General features: G+C 41.1%; 1 protein-coding gene across 14 annotated transcripts in view; it reads right to left on the bottom strand.

Annotated features, from left to right (window-relative positions):
* Positions 1-16,823, bottom strand: part of RYR2 (ryanodine receptor 2) — a 249,060-nt gene that overhangs the window by 202,574 nt on the left and 29,663 nt on the right. For all 14 annotated transcript variants that reach the window (XM_083731885.1, XM_083731893.1, XM_083731891.1 and 11 more), the window contains exon 2: positions 4,501-4,620. In XM_083731885.1, coding sequence (XP_083588011.1) covers positions 4,501-4,620 — 120 coding nt within the window. The remainder of the gene's footprint in view (positions 1-4,500; positions 4,621-16,823) is intronic.

Raw genomic sequence — 16,823 nt, 5'->3', positions numbered from 1 at the left:
TGAAGGATATTATGGTCGTGTTTATCATCTAATGCAAAAATAGGCCAGCTATGCTGGTAAGTCACTGCTATCTTTTATCTTGTTTTTGACACCACACAAAAACTTTAAAGAAAAACTCCCAAGAGGATCTAATGTTTAATGTATTTCATGCTGGATTATGAAAACTTTATAGATCTTGACTGTAATGCTATTTTTATTCTGAATAGCTGCAGAAAAATTGTATTTGTTTTATTTATTGTATTTGATCTTATATAATATCTTATCTCTTTTCCTCCAAGGAGCTCAAAGCAGCACTCATGGTTCTCTTTTTCTCCCCCTGGTAACCACCCAACAACCCTGTGGCACCAGTTAGACTGAGAGACAGTAGGAGGAATTCAATGTTGCGCTCTTCTGATTGTTGCATCAGTGCAAGTATTTTGGCTTGCAAATAGAACAAGCCCTACCTCTCCCTTCTCTATGTTCCAGGGGTTCTCCGAGGCCCCCTAAACCAATTTCAGGGGCATGGAAGGAGGTGGGGCAAAGAGAGGGGAAAAGACCAACAGCTGAATCCTGCCCAGTGACTGACCCAAGGTCACATCATGAGCTTCATGATAAGAGTAATTTTAACCCTGATCTTCCAGGTCCTAGTCTACATAAACCCTCCACCTTATTCCTCTTACTGGAAAGTAAAAAATGAATAAGCTGGAGGAGGGGGAATGACTCCCAAATGCATGGAAGTCCTTGTTAGCAGCGCTGTGTAGCACCTTTTAAGACTAATGCAGGCTGCAATCCTGTACACAGTTGTCAGGGAGCAATCTATATGGAATTCAGTAGGGCTTACTTCTGTATGTGGTTATTGTACCACACCAGCCCATATAATAAGTGCTTATATTTTTAAGGTTAAGGTCAAGTGCTTATATGTTTAAGTATTTGCACAACTACAATGTTAAGCAGCCCGTTTCTTGGGGGGGGGGGAATGAGGGAGAGAACCACAACATGTGGAAGCCATACAACTCTTCTCCCACCAGAGAGGTAATTGTAAGTACTTCTTGGTTTAATTAGGTGTTAAGTATTTGTACAACTGCAATACCTCAATGTCCACAATATTGTTGCAAGGGAGGAGGATGGAGAGCAAATCAGAAGTTGTCCCCACACACATGATATCCTCAGGCCCTAAGATGTCTTACCAGGACTGGATCTAGATACATCAAAGAAGTGTTTCAGTTCAACACGTTGTAAACTCGTACAAGGAAATCCGGTTGGGAAAGACAGGACTCCACAGCGCCATCTGGTGTCACAGTGTTATACTGCATATACAATGCATATAAAACACTTTTTCTTTACGAGTCCCAGGTCCAGAGTCCATCAGTCGCCCTGTGTGCCAGCTGCAGTTTACATGACTCAACCCAAATTAAAGCCCAAGATTTACTGCTCACCTGCCCCAGTTGCTCACTCTGCAAGATTATTTCTCAAGTAGTGCAGTGACTATGAAACCACTGCGACTGTGAAGCATGAACGGCAGCAAGTCTCCATACAAGCAATGAAGCATTCCCTTCACAAAAAAGTATTCTCATCTTCTGCTTTTTTCTTTGGATAAAACAGTCTTGCTTGTCTTGGTAGTAGGAAACTACCCAGTAGTTCTACTGTTCTACCCAGTAGAAACTACCCAGTAGGAAACTACCCAGTTTCCTACTTCCTACCCAGTAGGAAACTACCCAGTTTCCTACTCCTTGTCATTTCTTTTATAAAGTCCTAGCTCCTATCCTCATTTTAGTTTTTGCATCTCATTTATGTGATAAAGCAGTTTCCATGCACTCTTCTTCTTCACCATCATCTTCTCCATTTTTACCCTACCCATCTTTTTTTTTAAACTTCATTGTCACTGTTTCTTTTCACTTCCTTTTCTCTCAGTGAGACCCCTTATACATGCTTTAAAAAGACTGCTCTCTCTTCAATCTTCCCTTTTTCTTATGCTTTCCCTTTCTACTGGGATACTTCCACCACTGAGGGCTAGAGCTAGACATACTGGAAAGAGCTGTAAATTATTGGCAGAAAAAACCCATAATGTCTCCACTTTATGTTGTACTTCTAAACTTAGAATTGGCTAGATCTGTCACCTGTTCTTTCCTATATTATTTTTTTCCTAAATGCATGTTAGTTTTCTAGATGCCTGAGAAGCACCTGCTATTCTTAAGTCTTTCAAAAGAAACCAACTAAAGAAAAAGAAATGGTAATATGATTACATGGACATCTTACTTATGGACCAACAGTGAAGTACTGGGAAGGATACATTTCCTGTTTAATTAAAATTTATTTGCTAAATAATATTTTATAAAACTATAGAATACTGAAGTTACCTATCCTTACATATTTTATTACTGGGAATTATTCAGTCACAAGTGAGCAGGACAGATGAAATCCTCAGAACCACTGCTATTATAATGAATCATTAATATTCCAATTAATTTTTTATAATGATGAATAATACATTCAAAATGATGACTGACTGAAAGTAAAACATTAGTCTGCACCACAGTGGAGATAATAAATTTAATTAAGGTTGTGCCGAAGGAATCTGTAGGCAGAAAAAAATAATAAAGGCCTTATATGCAAGGTTATTTTAGTATATTTCCTTTACTCACCAAAATTTAAAATTTTTATTCAAAACTAAATAAATAATGAACAGCAGTCCACAGATAACTAGTGCTGCTTACTTCCTTTTAAAAAATTAAATTGTCAGAATTTACTGAATCCTTTATTTGCCTCAACTGATTCCTATAATGCAGGGCTGTCCAAGAGGTCGATCATGATCTACTGGTCAATGACACAGGATGTCCCTGCCAATAGCTTCCTTAAGAAAAGCTCAACAACTTTGATGAAGCTTTCCCAAAAATAGCTCAACAATTCTGGTCAATCCAAAGGGTAGATCACTGTCAGTCTTTTCATAGCAGTTGTAGATCATAGTCTCTTGGAAGATGCACAGCCCTGCTATAGTGGAACCCAAAACATTTTAAGTACAAAATGTTTTTCTTCAAAAATCTTTTGACTGGCAGACTCCCATTTGATAGCACAGATTATGAAGATAGCCATGTGAGGAAAGGTGATTTCTGGTAAGTCTCTGCTGTGTAGATCCTGGATCCATTTTCACCTACAACTGTCTCAAGAGCATGGGGTTAGGGACCCTGTTGTAGGGGCACTTGCTTCAAGTACAGCTTGTGAAGATTGGAGGGTAACGTCAGCACCAATGAGATTGACAATAGTCAGAAAAGGATTCTGCTGACGATTTAAAGACATACAAATCTCCATGATGCTTTGCTTCCTGTGCTCCACATGACATGGTACATGTATTTATTGTTCTTATTGCTCTTATTTATTCCATTTCAGGGACGCGGGTGGCGCTGTGGGTTAAACCACAGAGCCTAGGACTTGCCAATCAGAAGGTTGGCAGTTCGAATCCCCATGATGGGGTGAGCTCCCGTTGCTCGGTCCCTGCTCCTGCCCACCTAGCAGTTCAAAAGCACACAGTGCAAGTAGATAAATAGGTACTGCTCCGGCGGGAAGGTAAACAGTGTTTCCGTGCGCTGCTCTGGTTCGCCAGAAGTGGCTTAGTCATGCTGGCCACATGACCCAGAAGCTGTATGCCGGCTCCCTCGGCCAATAAAGCACGGTGAGCGCCGCAACCCCAGAGTCAGCCACGACTGGACCTAATGGTCAGGGGTCCCTTTACCTTTACCTATTGCATTTCTATACTGCCCTTCATCTGAAGATCACAGGGCAGGTTACAATATAAAAGTACCTGCAATCTGCAGACGTACACACAGTAAAGCATCATGAATCCCACAAAACTTAGGAAGAATGATATTTGATCAGTACACTAGTACCAACTGACTGGCAATGGCTGTCATATTAGCTGTTAATATGCTATGAAACTTGAAGAGGACAAATATCACTTGGATAAGATGTTATTTATTTAACCTCACTCTCCACACTGAACACCCAGCACTAGAAAATTTAAATTAGCATCCTCCCAAAAAAAGGAAAGGCGGCAAATTCATCTAATTCACATATTTTCTCCACATGTCCATCAATAAGACAGCAATACAAAAGCCATCTGTAATACATGGGCTGAAATCAACATCACATGAGCAAACTTCCACCTACAGCCCCTCCACCCTCAAAATTAGCTCTGGAGAGTCCAGAGTAGATTTTGGAGAAGCGGGAGGGGCTGTAGGGTGAAGGAGAAGAAGGCCACACAGCCTTTCTCAAAGGTTTTTGTATGATAATAGTTGTTCAGAATTTAGCTTGTCATTATGTATATTAACACCAGGTTTATTTTGCTGGGTATAATATGTTGTGAATTATATAAGAAAAACATAATGTGTTGGAATGCAACTCAACTCTGCCTGCTGTAACATTGATGCACTTACTCTGCATCACAGAGGACAACATTTCAACAAGAAGAAAAGGTCTGTTGTGTCGGTAATGTTCAACACTGCATTAGAACAAGACAATTTACGGTACCTTAGAATTTGAAGTGGATTCCAAGAAGCAGAGCCTGTTGCCAAATCCTTCTGCGGCAAGGCACAATTTCTGTTGTTCTTTGTGAACAGTAGCAGTGCACTGCAGAACCACTTCATCATCCTATTGAAGGACAGAGACAAAAAAAAAAGAAGAACATTGTTAGAACTCTTATGCTACAAAAACTTTGGGATGCATTTCCAAATACACGCTGGTCAAGCGTGGACAGCAAAAATAAATGCCAGAGTAGTTTTTATTCATTTCATTGAGAGCATTAATGATTCAAAAGGAAAATCAGCAGCAATGTAGCGAAGTATTGTCCATGCCGAAAACCAATTCCCAAACCTAACTACTCCCGCAAGCCAAAACACTAGGGAGTGATTATGTTGGTAACTCTTGCCATCTCACAATTCTAAAGCAAGACCAGAGCCTCCATAGAAGCAGAAGTCATGGCAACTGGAATGTTCACCCAGAGCATCCAGAATTCCTTTAAATCTCCTAGGGCAGACCAGCTCAGTGGGTCCCTTGGAGGTTCTTAAGCAGAGGTTGGATGGTCATCTGTCATGTATGATCTAGCTAAGATTCTTGCATTGCAGGGGGTTGGACTAGATGATCCTTGGGATCCCTTCCAACTCTACAATTCTATTATTTTATTACCTAATTTGGAAATGGCTGTTCCCACAGCACTTATTTTACTAATCTGTTTAGAGATTGTTGGTGCTGTGCAATAGGCTCTATCTGGGAGCACTTACATACTATGGCTTAACTGATCATAGGGAATAAAGTTTAATTAATTTAAATATATTGAGACAAATGGAAAACTAAATTCTGAACACAGAGGATATTAGAGGGTTTAGATTTGTAATACAGATTAAAACCTTTATGTATATAGCAGCCCTGAGCTTGTCAAACATAAAGACATGTGGCTAAGGCATAAAATCATTACTATCGTTTTGATCAAGAACAAGGTTACACAACAGCACAGAGATAATATAGGCTATGTGCATCAACATTGCACAAAGTCTCCAAGTCTTGCCATTAATCTCATCTTTGCTGTCCTGATTCCGGAGTTGCCAGATTGAAATGAAGCACTGAGAGAATATTAATGTGCTCAGCACTGACAGCTTGGTATCAAAACCGGCTTTTGCATAGTCAGCAGAGCACTTCTACTTCAATCATGCAACTGAGTTAAAACTGACTATGCATTTATCTGCAATCATAACTGTAACCCTCAATTTGTTAAGTGACTTCCATGAATCCACAGTCTTTAGCAATACTTGAAAAGTGGATGGAAAGGCTTGTGGATGTGCCTCATATTATTGCTGTTTCTCACTTACCATCTTAAATTCTCTATTGTACCAAGTCACTATGAAACAATGTCAAATCGCTTTTAGCAGACAGTGGCATTAAGTATGTGCTCTTGATTGATTCCTAATAAAAAATGTTCATGCAACTGATCATATTTTCATTAGGGATGACTCATACTAATATTGTTGCTGATGTGTTTTTGAAGTTATAAGACCAAAAAAATCAAGTTGAGCTGTCAGATATGAACAGTAATTGCAGTATCTGCTTGAGGTATTGCTTAACAAGAGCAAGCCTGGTGATTCTGAGTGGGATTGCTCATACTCTGATTCACTCTGAAGCTGGTTTAGCCACACACACAGAGAGTAGCTGTCAAAACCACATCTACCTAAGGGGGGTGCTAGAAAGACCCTTACCATATGCTTTATCCCTGTTGTTCTTCTATAGTATCTGAAGGTTAACATGAAACATCCCTAGTGACATGTGTCCTCCAGATGTTACTAGATGGGAACTGTATCTAGTCACTAGGGAAGCACAGCCAATGATTAGGAATGATAGTCACACTAGAAGTTTCAATAGATGGAGAACAATCCATAAAAGAACATTCTAATGCAGGACAATACCAGCCATAAACCAAAATAATACCCACAACTGAAATAAGCACTTCATGGTCTTAGGCAAGACACAACATTGTTCCCTAAGCCTCAGGTCACCAAATATAACACAGAGATGATGCTGAACTACTTTACGGAGCCGTTGTAAAGATTACATATTAATGTGGCTTGATTTGAACACTCCAAACCCTGCTGGAGAACAGGCAACATTTGCTGCTATCAACAATTGCAAACCCATTGACGGCTTGTGTCATCCAGTGCAGGAAGAGGTTGCAGGCTAACTACAGAGTGGTCATCCACTCAGAGGGCAAGGTTACTCAACTGAGCAGGTCCATCAGAGTGTTGTCATATCCAACCAAGAACCTTTTGTGCAGGTAGGATGGCTTAAACTTTGTCTCCAAGAAGCCTTTGGGCCTTGGCAGAGCCCAAAGCAACCTCCAATGTCTGTGTTGCTGGGATGTGGGATGCTAGGCAGTTGGAGGAAGTTCTGTAGCAGAGGTGATATGCAGCAAAAATAGAATGCTGCATCTCAAAACCCATGCAATAAGTCATATTACATCTTTTAGACTCTGTCCAATGCCTTATCCAACTTCATGTTAAAGAGCTCTGTACCATCAAACAGAAGATCTTTAGCTTCCTGAATCAAGTCTAGATAACCACAGTCATGCTGGCACAGGGCTAATAAACAGACCCTTACTTCAGAATTATTCTGTAAACCACCCTGTGATCTTCAGATAAAGGGCATTATATAAATTTAACAAACATCAATAACAACTGCAAACATCCATGTGCCCAGATTAGAGGATTTCGTTCTTAGCCATGTGATTCATCTCCTGCTAGAATATCTAAACAGCCTCTCATTCATCATCCAGATGTTCAAAAAAGGAACAAGCTGTTTCCCACAAGGAGTCCTGGAAATAAGATATACAGATCTGGTACCTTTGTAGCATTGTAGAGAGACAATGCTATTTAAAAAAACATATGGTCCATACAATCCAACCCTCACAATCTGTAGCTGCAGTGTGGACATTTTGATGGACTTGGGTGGTTAGAGTGTAGTGCTGATAATGCCAATGTCATGGGTTTGATGCTCATAAGGGTCATCCACATATTCCTGCATTGCAGTGGGAAGGACTAGATGACTCTCAGGGTCCCTTCCAACTCTACAATTCTATGGTTCTACGAATGTCATCCAAGGCCAGATTCATAATTTGTTTGCTCCAGACAAACCACAAGCTATAAGCCATAGAACAAACCATAATTACAGGTCGTGGTTTGTGTGGAGTGAAGCAAACTACGAGCTCAGATTCAGATGAAGTCTCTGCCAATCCATGGCTTAGCTCAGAGCAGCACTGCAGCAGCAGGGCCAGAGAAGGAATGAAGCAGCTACAGCCTCCTCTCTGGGAACTCAAACACTCATACATTCATGCTAAGTCATCGTTTGCTTTAGCATTACATTCAAACCAGGTCACTGCAGTATGGCTAATAACATTATAGAGTGATTTGTTTATGCACACATAAATTACTTGGAACATTAGGGTTATCACTACTGCAGATCATTCCGCCTGACCTGGCTACCTTCACTAGTGCTACAGTAAAGTATTTAGAGAATGCCATTTTAAAAGTGCAAAAGTTGATTTAAATTAAAAGTACATGATGAAATACAAATCTTCCGAGAATCTGGGTTGATGTGTTGTCTGCTTTCCTGGAAGAAACAATGTGGCTTTCATAAATGACATGGAATGGAAAACGGCCCAACATATTGAAACAATAGGGAGTCTTTCAAAATATATTACAGTACTATAAATTTCACTGGCACTCATTTATAATCCACATGATTACGTACAGGCTTAAATTCAAACTCTAATCATGTACGAGCAGAAAATTTGCCTTCTATTTTTATAACACTTCAAAGGAAAATACTGCAGTGTATCATATATATTCTACTCAGCTGCGTCTACTAGTTTCAAAACTGTCATGTTTGAGCACGTAACTCAAAACTTGCATACTGTCATGAGTGCCATGGAGGTGTTGTGGAGGGGGGCAAAGGAGGAGCTTGGGGAGTTAGAAGGGTCCCAGTGGTATGTGGGTAATGGATTCCAAACCCCAATAAATGCTGGATCCTGGAGAGGGTCCCAGTGGGTTAGCGGGAAGAAATCTGCCCTCCAAAGACGACTCAGGCAAACCTTCAGAAGTGCCTCCCATTAACTCCCTTCCAGAGGTGCCTCCCTTAGCTTCTCCAGCCAAGGACCTGCCTGTTAAACAGGAGTCTCCCTGTTCACAGGATGCAGCTGGGAGTAAATCCAATGCTGATCTGGCTTGCATCTCACCTCCGTCACCTAGGACACGGACATGCCAGCACCACTAGAAGGAGAGCACATTTGCAGTCAACCTCAGGACTCCAGCAACATGGTGCACTAAATGCTGTGCCTGCCCCATCCTTCAGAAGGAAAGCATAGAGAATACAGTGGTACCTCGGGTTACATACACTTCAGGTTACAGACGCTTCAGGTTACAGACTCCGCTAACCCAGAAATAGTACCTCGGGTTAAGAACTTTGCTTCAGGATGAGAACAGAAATTGTGCTCCAGTGGTGTGGCAGCTAAAGTGGTGCTTCAAGTTAAGAGCAATTTCAGGTTAAGAACAGACCTCTGGAATGAATTAAGTACTTAACCCGAGGTACCACTGTATGTCACTTGTTGGTTCAACATCTTAGCTCGTGGCTAGTCATGCCTTTTGAGCTCTCATGGAACTGCTGATCCTTGCAACCTGTGGTTTGACTTATGTACCGTTCTTTCTTGGTCCCCCAACCAGTGTTTGAAACTAGGCACATTTTGGCACATTTTTCTAGGCACATTTTGCGACAGGGAATTTCATTAGTGCAAGCGGTTTCTGAGCTTTGGGCGCAGTACTGCGCCTAAGATTTAAGATTAAAACTGCGGACTGGAAGGAAAGGAGGCCCTTTTTCTGCCTCCCTGCCTCCAGCTAGTCTCTGAAGACTGGAGAAGAGACCCTCCTAAAATATTAGGGGAGTGGGCAGGAGAAGGACTGGACCATGTGAAAAACAAACATAATATTTTAGCCACAGTTCTTTCATTTACACCTTTGTATTCCTAGTTATAAAAAAGCAGGCCTAAGCATTCCATTGTTGCGCCAATAACCTAGGTTTAAGGTGCCATTTAGCTCCTAGCTTTCATATCTCAGTATCTAACACTGCCCCCAACCCTGGCTCAGTCAAAGATAAGACAGCATAACTTGCTCATCGTGGCTCAGCGTTCCGGGGGATATTCCAAGGGCAGGACCAGAGCAGGAAGATTAGGCTAGATCCTAAGCCAGGCAGAGGTAAACTCCAGCTCTCCAGATGTTTGGGACTACAATTCCCATCATCCCTAGCTAACAGAACCAGTGGTCAGAGATGATGGGAACTGTAGTCCCAAATATCTGGAGGGCCGGAGTTTGCCTATGCCAGTCCTAAGTCATTTCAGTGTGATCACGTAACCTGACAACCTGATGCAGGACAATATTGAAAGGCTTGTTTTCCGTTGCTAGGGTTAGGTAGAGCAGCAGCTGAACAGGCTTTGGATCTGTTGTACCTTTATGCCAACCTAATTTACGCTGGCTTGCTTCTTGTACAGAGGATTGCTCACCAAGTGATCGATGCTAGTAATAAGTGTGTGTGTTTAATTTAATTATACCCACACTGGGAAACTGATTGGTGACTGTTTTCCAGTCAGTGTACATACATTTGTTACATATTACCATATATGCAGATTTTAAGCTTTATGCTGTGTGGATCGTTTTCTGTGCAGAAAAAGCACTGTGTGTGAGAAAGGTCTGAGATTACAGCAAATGATGTGATAAAGTAGTTTTACACTGAATCAGAAATTGACAGCTAACACACCAACTACTACTGTATCACAGTAATTTGTTTTTAACAACAAAAACACCCTCCCTTACTTAAAAAAAACCCAAATCCTTAGCAGTTCCTATTATATAAAGAAGGAAACGACAGCAAGCCTGAGATAATAAGACCTACATATTACTTACTGCAGTTATTAAAAATATATTTAATTTGGCTGATGGTTTTTCCCAAATTGCACGTTTAGAAATAACCAGCAAGTCAGTAAAACGAGAGGAGCTGCTTCATGTCCTTGCAGCCTGGAAGTGTCTGGGGAAATGTTGACAAACTAATTCTAAACACTAACAGGCAACACAGATTGAACCTTTGACCTAGTTGCCAAAGCATTTTGAGAAATGCAGCAATTTACTTACATCAAGTGTTACTGCTGTTGCTAGCTCAATTATCAGGCCATGGAAATATAAGAGCATCTTTTAGTAGCTCATTTATGGCATTTTAAAATCATATGTACAGTGGTGCCCCGCAAGACGAACGCCTCGCAAGACGAAAAACCCGCTAGGCGAAAGGGTTTTCCATTTTGGAGGCGCTTCGCAAAACGAATTTCCCTATGGGGTTGCTTCAGAAGACGAAAAAATCTTGCGACCCCCGGCGGGGTTTTTTTTGCTTTTTAAGCCCTTTTCCTAAGCCGCTAAGCCGCTTATCAGCTGTTCCGCTGATAAGCCGCTTAACAGCTGATCGCTGGAAGCTGCTTGACAGCTCTAGCACTAATCCGCTAAGCTGTCAATGGGCTTGCTTCGCAAGACGAAAAAACCGCTAGACGAAGAGAATCGCGGAACGAATTCTTTTCGTCTAGCGAGGCACCACTGTATCTTAACCAAGATTGAGAACATTCTTCTGCACAAGCTAGTTTGGCTTCCAAACTTATATTAAAATCTTCAATAGATTTTGACTCTAAATATATACTTCACTGTTAACATTTTCTCCTTGAATAGTCTCTATTGGTTCAAAATATTTTGACAGGTTTAATAGAACTTTGTAACATTGGACAATATTGTATTTCGGTTTACTTGGATCTGTCATGTACTTATAGAATCTGAAGAAACATTGTGTTTTTGTGTAAGGTTTTTTGCATTAAAAATATACCTGTTTCAAGTTGTTCCATGCAGCTACAATTTCTCTTTTCTCTAATCAGATCTCATAGCGCTATACTCCCGACACAATGATGTTCCATCCCATTTTCTTTTCTGCCAGGTCTATTAAGCCTTCACACTCGCTATCAGTCATTTGCCCTATCTCTAACATAGCTTCCTTCAATAGTGAGTAAGATAATGTGGCAGATTCAACAAGCCTCAGGGCATGAAGTCCCTTGGCTTTCCATCTCCTGGGACCTCTTCTGATTCAGCTTTAGTGTTCATTTCCTTAACTGCCCACACAACTCCTATTGTCCCTAGGGCCTGTGTGAGGGTTCACCCCAGGCAAATAGACCTTACACTTCTCTCTCAGATGCCTGCTTGTTTTCAGATAGTCCATTGTTCATGAATTCAGCTTCCTGTTAGAATTTTCATTAACGTTTCATGAAACCACAGCAGTTTGGCTGCTCACTTCTATAAGCTTCATCATCACCACACCACACCACCGCATCATTACTACTTTGAAATGTAGACTACAGGCATGCAGCCAAATATTTTAACTTTCAGCCTTCCTTTGCTTTGCAGCTCCTGGCTGTGTGCACATCTCCATTTTGGCAATTCTATCTCCAAGTTTTCCTTTCAGAATCTGCTTTCTGGACTTCTCCTGCATTCCATTAAATAAATCTAAGGAATACTGGAGGGTATGTAGCAAATATACAAACCACTTTCCAAATATACAGTAGATGTAGGGGGAAATAACCATTCTGGAGGATGCCCAGAAGGACTGGGGAACTACCATTTTAAGAAATTGTCCAATAGCACCTTAAAAGGTAAAGGGACTCCTGACCATTAGGTCCAGTCATGACCGACTCTGGGCTTGTGGCGCTCATCTCGCTTTATTGGCCGAGAGAGCCAGCATACAGCTTCCGGGTCATGTGGCTAGCATGACTAAGCCGCTTCTGGTGAACCACAGCAGCGCACGGAAATGCCGTTTACCTTCCCGCTGGAGTGGTACCTATTTATCTACTTGCACTTTGACGTGCTTTCGAACTGCTAGGTTGGCAAGAGCTGGGACCGAGCAACGGGAGCTCACCCCATCACAGGGATTCGAACCGCCGACCTTCTGATTGGCAAGTCCTAGGCTCTGTGGTTTAACCCACAGTGCCTTAGAGACCAGCTAAGTAGTTCTGGGTATACGCTTTCATGTGCATGCACACTTCCTCAGAAGCACTGAAACAGAAGTCACCAGACCCTTATATATAGTGGGAGGGTGAGGTGGGGTATTTCTCAGAATATATATATAAGGGTATATATATCAGAACTATATATGTGTCTGGTGACTTCTGTTTCAGTGTATCTGAAGAAGTGTGCAGATGTAGAGCACTGCAGGCACTCTCACTCCTCCCATGATCACCTCCAACCATACTAGCAATGGATTGTCATTGGCATGTAAAGGTAAAGGGACCCTTGACCATTAGGTCCAGTCGCGGACAACTCTGGGGTTGCAGCACTCATTTCACTTTACTGGCTGAGGGAGCTGGCATACAGCTTCCAAGTCATGTGGCCAGCATGACTAAGCCACTTCTGGCGAACCAGAGCAGCACAAGAAACGCCCTTTACCTTCCCGCCTGAGCGGTACCTATTTATCTACTTGCACTCTGACGTGCTTTCAAACTGCTAGGTTGGAGGGAGCAGGGACCGAACAACGGGAGCTCACCCCGTCACAGGGATTCAAACCGCTGACCTTCTGATCGGCAAGCCCTAGGCTCTGTGGTTTAACCCACAGCGGCACTCGCTGTTAAGGTCATTGGCATGAACTACTAACAAATAAGGGAAAATCATAGCATAGCTGGATTTGTTTGGGTAAAACCGGCAAAATTTTCACTTTAAGAATAAAGGACCTCAGAACAGCTAATTAAAAATGTACCCTATAATAATGTTGGACTATAATTTGTTAAGCATAACTTAAAACTTCAAAAAGTATTTAAAACATTAATCTAAGCATATGTTATAGTTTAGGAAATTAATCCGCAGCTTCAGTTAGCCATTAATCTTAAAAATCAATATTGTCTGGTAACTGGATACATGTTGAATTTAGAACACATAATTCAAGGTGTGGGGGTGAGGGGACTTAACCAAAATGATACATCAATATTTTTTATTTTGCATAATAAAACTTCAGCTTCTAAAATAATTACAATGCATTTTCTTTGTGAATTCAAGGACCACTGACAGGCAGCCATAAATAACGTATAATTGGTTTAGCAAATATATATGTAAAGAAATAAATAATGAAACAAGGGTTATATAACAATGCAGTCAAATCAGCTGTGCAGCACTGTACACAGAAGTTTGATTACCTAAATCCAAGCTGAATAAAGGACATTTATGAAAGCTGGATTTTATTTTCTATACTTTCAGAATTGTTGATATTTCCAGCTACATTAAGATATATCATGAGAATGTTACAGTCCAGGAACATCAAACAGGTTATATTAATAACAAAAGTCATAAAATTAACTGCTACTAAGGAATCTTGAGGAAGCCACTTATTTGCTCTTAGAAATGCCACATCTAGGTGTTTTATTTTACTCAGGAATATGGTTAGTTGGCAGCAACTGGGAGGCTTTAATTATATTCATGGATATGCATAAGTTATCTTCTAGAGCAGTGGTTTCCAACTAATGGTCCGTGGATCCCAGGAGGTCTGCATAACCCACACAGGAGGTCCATGGCACCATTCATGTAACAAAAATGACTGTACAAATATCAACATTTCCAAAAGTAGGGGGTCAATAGCTTGACTTTTAAAAAACAGGGGGTCTGCAGTACTTAAGCTAATTGGGAACCACTGTTCCAGAAAAGATTGCCAAGTGTCTTCAAACACCACCAAGTTCACTTACACTTCCTGGACATATTGAAACTGAAACTGATCAGCATTTTATGATGTCCCCACCACAGACAAGAAACGAATCAGAGCATGGCGAATTAAAATTTCAGTTTTCTCCAGAAAATAAGATGCTGAGAAACCCTTGTTTTATTTCTGTGTGCAAGGGCTATAACTCTGTTCTTACATTTGGGACTGTGTATTTTACTTATGAAAGTTGTGATATATTTTGGTTTGGGGTTTTTTAAACGAATATTTCAATATCCATATACTTGAAACATTGTAGTTATGTGTTTAGTACAGTAGGCAAAATTATTATTCTTGTTGAATTTATATACCGCCCTTCTTCAAAAGATCCCAGGGCAATAAACTACATAAAAACACAAAATGCATAGCATAATAATAATACAAAAAAATACTTCCTTCCCCAGACGGGCACAGTCACGTTTAAAAGGCCTTAGACTGTTTAATTAGCCAAAGGCCCAGTTGAAGAGGAATGATTTTGCCTGGCACCTAAAGATATGTAACAAAGGTACCAGGCGAGCCTCCCTGGGGAGAGAATTCCACAAATGGGGAGCCATCACAGAAAAGGCCCATTCTCATGCTGCCACCCTCAAGCCTCTCATGGAGGACGGCCTCAGATGATGACCTCCGAGTTCTTGTAGGTTCATATGGGGAGAGGTGGTCCTTGAGATATTGTGGTCCTGAGCTGTTTAAGGCTTTAAAACACAGCACTTTGAATTGAACCTGTAAACTGATTGGCCAGGATTGGTGTTATATGCTCTAACCGTCTTGTCCCAGCTGAGGACCCAAGCCAGCTGAAGTTTACAAACCATCTTCAGTGGCAGTCCCATGTAAAATGCACAATTGACTACCCATATCTTACTGGTCTCTGGGAAGGTCATGCAAGGCCTATCCTTACCTTCCCAGAGCTCAGTAAGCAAGGTGGAGGGTTTAAAAATTCTTTCTGTAACAGGAAAGCCTGGTGCAGAAAGAGCATTTTGTTTCCTGAGCTCTGGGAAGGTCTCACGAGATCTTGTGGGACCTTCACAAGATCTGTCCACACAAGGTACTGGGTACAACCAAAAGAAGTTCAAGCCCAATATGGGCTGGTTACACATCTTATTTAAATAAGAAAAAATGTGCCTTCAAAGGAACACTCACTGTTATCTCATGCAGTCTTATTTATAGATTAGGTACAGCCAGAAGCAAAGCAGCTGGTAAGAATGGATTGTCTGCAGGCCGAGTGGCAAAAATTCCATAGATTTCCATGGAGCTCTGTGCTTATTCTACTCTAGTATACAACTTATGTTCATTTCCCTGGAACAAATACAGCGCGCGCACACACCGCACGATATTTCATCAGTTCATCGTGACTGCCCCAATCCAAATTACAAATGGTAGTGCAAGTAGAACTAGCATCACTTATCAGAAATTTCCCAAATGAAGGTCTTCAGATCACATGGGGTCTGAAAAGGAGGGTCAGATAGCAGGGGGGCAAAGTAACCATGAACCACCTTAGATTCCTCTGGTCTGGTTACACCTGTACTCTCTATACAACAATGCAGCACCAATTCTTCCCCCAACATCTTGCTGAACATACTATACAGTGGTACCTCGGTTTTTGAACATCTTAGTTCATGAACAACTTGGAAATCAAACAACGCAAACCTGGAAGTAGGTGTTCCGGATTGTGAACTTTTTTCAGAATCCAAACTATTCCGTTTTTAGTGTTACGCTTCCATTTTCAGTGCCACACTTCCGTTTTGAGTGCCCTGCTCCTGCTTGCATGGGAGTAGGAGCTGGATCGGGGCAGCAGAGCTGGGGAGCGCCACTGCTTCCCAAATGAGAGATCCCCACCCCACTCCTGCTTGCATACAAAATACAAAACTACATGTTAATCAGTTGTGGGTGTAACCGCTATGCAATGAAAATGCTGTAAGTGGTCTGGTTAGAAAAATCAAACAGCACCTCCTTGGCTTAAACCCCATATCAAAAACGCTTTGCAGTGATGGATAGTTTGGCCAACAATAATCTGTGTAGGAAGTCATTGTGATAATGCTTGTGATAATACCAAGAGCTCAGAAGCTATCAGTTTCTCCAGTTACCAGTGTAATTCCAGCAAATTCTCCTTATTTCTGTGATCTATAATCTCTCTTCATTAAATAGTTCTAAATGGAATGTTAATCCTATTAGGTAGAGGAAACATCCAAACAAACACTATGGAGTTTACTAATTTACTTAAATGACACTCTGTTATACTAAAATCTAGTTTACGTCATGAACTAAAACTGATGGGTTTTTAAGCAACAGTCTTAAATCTATCGCTAGGGTCATAATTTTGTTCTTTTTCCCCACTCCAGTTCATTAATTTGGCAAGTCCAAGCACCAATTTTCAAACAAGAATAGAAATACTCTATTGCAGCTGTGTTCTCTTCTGGAAAAGGTACAAAGAGTTCTTCTTTGGCATGTTAAAAACTATAGTGAATGTGTAACATGAAGTGTTATTTACATCAATAAGGCAAAGTTTT

The sequence above is a fragment of the Podarcis gaigeae genome (assembly GCF_964106915.1).
Source record: "Podarcis gaigeae genome assembly, chromosome: 3".
In the NCBI taxonomy this organism is placed as follows: Eukaryota; Metazoa; Chordata; class Lepidosauria; order Squamata; family Lacertidae; genus Podarcis; species Podarcis gaigeae.
Note: the sequence above shows the minus strand (reverse complement) of the source record. Positions and strands in the feature narration are given on the sequence as shown.